The sequence below is a fragment of the Heptranchias perlo genome, chromosome 2 (assembly GCF_035084215.1).
Source record: "Heptranchias perlo isolate sHepPer1 chromosome 2, sHepPer1.hap1, whole genome shotgun sequence".
Lineage (NCBI taxonomy): Eukaryota > Metazoa > Chordata > Chondrichthyes > Hexanchiformes > Hexanchidae > Heptranchias > Heptranchias perlo.
The window spans coordinates 83174503-83180502 of record NC_090326.1 but is presented as its reverse complement, the minus strand read 5'-3'; the positions used below and the strand labels follow the sequence as shown (position 1 = coordinate 83180502).

General features: G+C 37.4%; 1 protein-coding gene across 2 annotated transcripts in view; it reads right to left on the bottom strand.

Moving 5' to 3' along the window:
• Positions 1-1619: 1619 nt before the first annotated feature.
• snx13 (sorting nexin 13) overlaps positions 1620-6000 on the bottom strand; it is a 163300-nt gene continuing 158919 nt past the window's right edge. For both annotated transcript variants that reach the window (XM_068003768.1, XM_068003774.1), the window contains exons 24-26: positions 5525-5593; positions 5329-5441; positions 1620-3595 (exon numbers count right to left, since the gene is read on the bottom strand). In XM_068003768.1, the coding sequence (XP_067859869.1) occupies positions 3348-3595; positions 5329-5441; positions 5525-5593 (430 nt within the window). In that variant the 3' untranslated portion in view covers positions 1620-3347. The remainder of the gene's footprint in view (positions 3596-5328; positions 5442-5524; positions 5594-6000) is intronic.

Below are 6000 nucleotides of genomic sequence, written 5' to 3'. Positions count from 1 at the left end.
GCGGCCAAAGGCAGTGTGAATGAAATATCCTCCCAATTTTTGAACTTAGTATCAGCATTAAACAAGAATGCTCATATTACAATTGCGATAAAATATTCCATTAATATTGCTGAATAATGCATTACAGTAATTATATTTTTAAACAGCCATCTTTTGTAGTGTTCATAGGAATGTTACTTTAAGTTCTGTTTTACTAAATTCCTTTGAATTACAGTCATTTCAAGCATGTTATTATGTCCGTAATGTTCGCATTCTCACTATACAATGTTTAACAGGTTTCCAGCCGTGCCTCTCCCTCGCCCCAAAAACATGTAATTTGTACACATACCATGAATTACTAGGAACCTGTGCACTATGTCCACCATCTATGCTGCTGCAACGTTTAAACAATTCCAATAATATTACTGTACTCACTCAAAATATGGACAGCAAAACTCTTTGGAGTCCCCTCCTTTAACGCAAGAATAAACTTTAAATTACATTAAAGACAACTGACATTAACAAACTTGGTTGAAAGTAGAAGGAAAATATGACATTTCATCAAAATTTATTTGTAAAATGAAAAACAAGTCCATTGTTATCTTAAAAAATACTTAAGTCCAAATTTCAACCTGAAAATACGACTGCAGCTTTGGTGCATGATTGCTTGCTAAAGAACTCAGTTTTTCTTCAGTCATGTTTAATGTGTCAGTTTCTAGGTTTCAGATCAATGTCAATTGAAAGAGAAGGCAAGATTTTCTGTAACATGATACATAGCCTTTCCTCAGCTTATTCTTCATTGGTAGGGAAACATTAGCACAGCAGTCAGGATGGAGGAAGAGTACTAGTTTTAGAAAAACTGAATAGCATGCGTGTTTGTGTGATTTGACATTGTAAAGAGATTCTGAAAACTGGTGATCTTAGAAATTTCATTGCTGAATTCTGGCATAGTACAGGGACAACAGAAAGCAGATTTTAAGATATGCGATTCTTTTTGCAGTAATTTACAGATAACACTCATCCAAATAGATATGGCAGATAGTAGGTCTGTCTCAAACTCTTACAAGTACTAAACATTAGGGGCAGTTATTTTGTACCCTGCTCATAAATAATTATAGAATGGGGGAACAAAGTTTAATTTCTATCTAGAAACTCCACACAAAAGGGGATCATAACCACTCATAACTAAAACAAGACATTACCTATGTGCGATAAAAACTTTTGATCAAGTCAAAATGAATTACATTACCGTTTGTTACAAATCACGTATATAAAGCCACAATTTTGAAAACAAAATTGCTAAATTTTCACTCCCTGGCCCACTCAAGATTATTACTGTAGAATCTTTCTCATTCTCTAAAGGAAAGCATCCTCCACTGCAGGAATCAGCTCAAATGCAAATGTGGAAAAATCAATATGAACATCATGATGCCAGAATTGTGCTCGCATAATTCTCCTTTGCAATGTTCTATAAAAGTACCTCCTGTGCTGCTAAATTAGTTCTTTTGTCCAGAGAAGGTTACAAAAGCTAAATAAATACAATACACAATAACTACATACAATTAATTCTGAAACCATGGGCACAGTTGAACTGAATAGGAGGGAGCTTGGCATGTATGAAAATAAAAGTAAAAGCCATATTTCAGTTAATACTTTATTTAGTGTGATACTTTTGTCATCTGTTCTACTGAACATTTTAATAGCATAATGCAAACTCGAAAATTTAGAGTTCCTCTTCAGTCTATTAAAAACCACCAAGACATTCTGATTGACATTTGTTCTTTCATTACAGAAATAAGAAAAAAATTGACAGTACAATTAGGCACACTGTTGACACTGTACAATGATATGCACAAATTCATTAACAGCTATTTACCATGTGCTCTTAGGTTCCCCCTGTAGTTTACAAGCCGTGCTCGGATGAGGAAATTTCATCCGTGACAAGTGAGTCTTACAAGGAGTGACTAACAAGACTTTTAAAACAAGTCCTTAAATAAACTAATGCATCAACAACAGAATGTAAGTTGTTGGGTTAAGAAGACTGTTAAACATACATTTCAAAACATTAAAATTTATCATACAATTTATTTAAATGCACATATGCTAAAGAAAATATTGCACAAAATTAAAATCTCAGTATAAAGTATGTGGGTGGGGCCCATTTAAATTAGTATCCATGAAGATCTTTGTCAGAAGTAAGATATGGTAATATGCATAATGCATTTTACAGATCATAGTTACCTGACAATTGCAGAAATGGGCACTTTATTTCTGTGGCAATATTTACCAGTACACGAGTGAAAATCAGAACTCAGAAAAAGTCTGGTCAGATTAAAATGAGAAAACTATTTTTAAACAGGACATTTAAGGCTAATCTTAATTACATTTGCTAGAGTGGCAACATTATTCTGATCAATCCTAATCAGAGCACTCACTTGTTACCTTGGACACACCCAACTTTGAAGTACATTAAAATCTCTGTACATTAAAATCTACAATCATCTCTGGAGGCTTTACAGTTGTATGAAAATACACGGCTCAGTAACTCCTTGAATAATGGACCAAGCACAGACATGTATGCAAAAAAAAGCTCTGCTCTATTCAGCTGTTTTGGGGAGTGCAGGCAGTGGGGTAGAATACAACCCAAGCTTGTGGTTCTCTCAGACCAGTAACACCAGATCACATCCACTTAACCTAAAACCCCAGAATATTATTCCTGCCACCAGGAATGTTCATCTAGGCCCTTTAAGGTCTTTTATATTTGTACTCTTTTAATGCTGTTCTTTTAAAAACTACGTTCCATCAACCATCACATTCTCTCAAACATGCACATACATTTTGAGTTGTGCTGAAATCATTTTTTCCTTCTCTAAATTGAATACACAGCAGTTTCATTCAAATGCAAATCAGTATAATTGTGCTTTGCTCTATCCTTAAGCAATACTGCCACTCCCATTAACTGTCTAAGAGATGATTCAGGGGGTGTATAATTGGTTTTGATGCCAGCTAGATACAAGGAGACAGCTACAAGATGCAGCAGTTTGACCATGCATCTATAGCTCTTCTATTACAAACGGATACACATTTTCTCAATGAGCTATGAACACATGTTATAATAAATATAAACCAGTTATGGTACACAGGGATATTATGAGGAAAAAGTGCATTAGAGATCAAAAACGGCAGACAACAATGTCTTCCGAAGTAAGCCACCGAGTCATGGCTCTGGAAGCTGGCACAACAAAGATGGCATTGTAACTGGAGCTGTGTAGGTTTCAGAGCCCCATAGAAACTGCCGTAACATAGATCGAACTTCAGCAGGTGCACAAGACCCTGCCCTCAGAGCACAGTTTTCATGGTTGGAAGCGTCACCTCTTTTGAGAGGAAGCGACTTGAGCTGACTGTGATTTCTGCTTGTATTTTTGCATCCGCTGTGATCGTGAATGCAATTTGATGAAGAGCTCACGAAACTTGTACTGCGGAAAAAGGGTTTCCAGGAGGCCTTCTAGAAACACATAGACCAATCTTCGGTTTAACTGGTTATGTTGGAACATTTCAAAGACTCGTAAAATGCCCTTACGTGTGGTTTCAGCTCCAATAATATGTTTCAGTTCATCTGGAAAAAAACCAGAGTTATAGGTGGTCTCAAGGGAGTATCACAATAGGATAAAATTTGAATATCTAGGTTATGAAGATCCATTAAACATTCCACTCCTTCAGCCCCTCATGCACTAAAATAAATCTGAAGTATGGAAAAAAAAATGTTTCAAGAATGAAATATCATTGCTGGGTACGTCGCTGTTTTTTCACCATGTCCAGAACCACTTTCATGTTACACGTTGTACAAATTAGATACAGGAGATTTACTGCTCTTTTTGATATATATTAATGACCTGGACTTGGGTATACAGGGTATAATTTCAAAGTTTGCAGATGACAAAACTTGGAAATGTAGTAAACAGTGAGGAGGATAGTAACAGACTTCAGGAGGACATAGAAAGACTGGTGAAATGGGCAGACACATGGCAGATGAAATTTAATGCAGAGAAGTGTGAGGTGATGCATTTTGGTAAGAAGAATGAACAAAGGCAATATAAATTAAGTGGTACAATTTTAAAAGGGGCACAGGAACAGAGATATCTGGGGGTGTACGTACACAAGTCTTTAAGGTGGCAGGACAAGTTGAGAAGGCTGTTAAAAAGGCACACAGGATCCTTGGCTTTATAAATAGAGGCATAGAGTACAAAAGCAAGGAAGTTATGCCAAACCTTTAGAAAACACTGGTTAGGCCCCAGCTGGAGTACTGCGTCCAATTCTGGGCACCACACTTTAGGAAGGATGTCAAGGCCTTAGAGGGTGCAGAAAAGAATTACTAGAATGGTACCAAGGATGAGGGGCTTCAGTTATGTGGAGAGACTGGAGAAGCTGGGGTTGTTCTCCTTATAGCAGAGAAGGTTAAGAGGAAATTTGATAGAGGTGTTCAAAATCATGAAAGGTTTTAATAGAGTAAATAAGGAGAAACTGTTTCCAGTGGCAGAAGGAACAGTAACCAGAAGACACAGATTTAAGGTAATTGGCAAAAGAACCTGAGGCGACATGAGGACATTTTTTTTTCTTTACTCAGCGAGTTGTAATGATCTGGAATGCACTGCCTGAAAGGGTGGTGGAAGCAGATTCAAAAGTAACCTTCAAAAGGGAATTGGATAAATACTTGAAGGGAAAAAATGTGCAGGGCTATGGGGAAAGAGCAGGGGAGTGGGACTAACTGGAGTGCTCTTTCAAAGAGCCGGCACAGGCACAATGGGCCGAATGGCCTCCTTCTGTGCTGTATCATTCTATGATTTTCCATTCTCCACAATCACCCTTATGGCCTCTCATACCTTGCCTAGCACAAGAAATGGATGTTGACTGGATGGTACCATGGATTAGTACACTATCCTGCAATCCTGGGACCTGGGCTCAACTCTAGCCAGAATGATAGAAAAGTCTCCTTTTGGTTGTCCTATTTGAAATAAGTTTATTGACTCTTAACCCAGCTTCTGATTTGTATGCACTCATGTCCCTAATTTGGCAGTTTCATTTAGAGAGGCTATAAGGATGGCTGATACAAAAAACAGAAAACAGAAAATTCACACGGTAAGTTGGAGGTTGAGGCTGAAGCACATTTTTGAGGTAGCAGAGGGAGCTTCTTTTAATTGTGCTGTACACCTACTGGTGACAGCATCTGAGAGTTACATTATGATGAAAGCTGATTGACTATTCCATTCTACATTAACTCATGCAATAACACGATAAGTAGATGAGGCATTCAGAATTAGGAACACAAAAGCAACTACAAATATCTCTTGCCTGGCATAATCACTAGCATCTTAGTCTTAGCTGCCACCCTTGACCGCATTCTTATGGCCTTCTCCCTGCGTGGTGCAGTCTCTGCTAAGATACCATTAGGCCAAAATGAATCTCTGTAGACAAAATCACAAATTATTTCAAAAATGTTAACAGACCAACATAAATTTATGAAGCATGTATAACTGCTTTTGATTACCTGAATCGTTTTACAGTTTCTGCAACTTGATCTGGCGAAGTCATCCAATCAACATGGTCCACAATTTTTCTAAAAATGAAAAGGATCAAAATTGAGGACAAAACTTTAAAAAAAAAATTTAGATTCAGTTATCCTCAAAGAAACATTTCAGCATATCTATTCAACCCCTCCCCACAAAATGATGTTTATCTCTAGACAGCTACCTTCAGTGAAAGTGGGGAAAAACAAAGCAGTGGCCCAAATCTCAAGCTGGTTTTCGGTTGGGCGCTAAGGGTAATGTTACTTCTTCCTGCCAGAGCAGGCATATCCCACTACTGGAAAATATCCCAACAGCGCATCTCAGAACCAATCAAACTCTCTGCAAATGAAGCTGCCTATTTGTATCTCAGTTTCAGTGCATACCATACAACTCATTAAATCAAATGCAAGTTTGAAATTATAGCACATTCAATGGTGAAAGGCATATAATGCTTGTT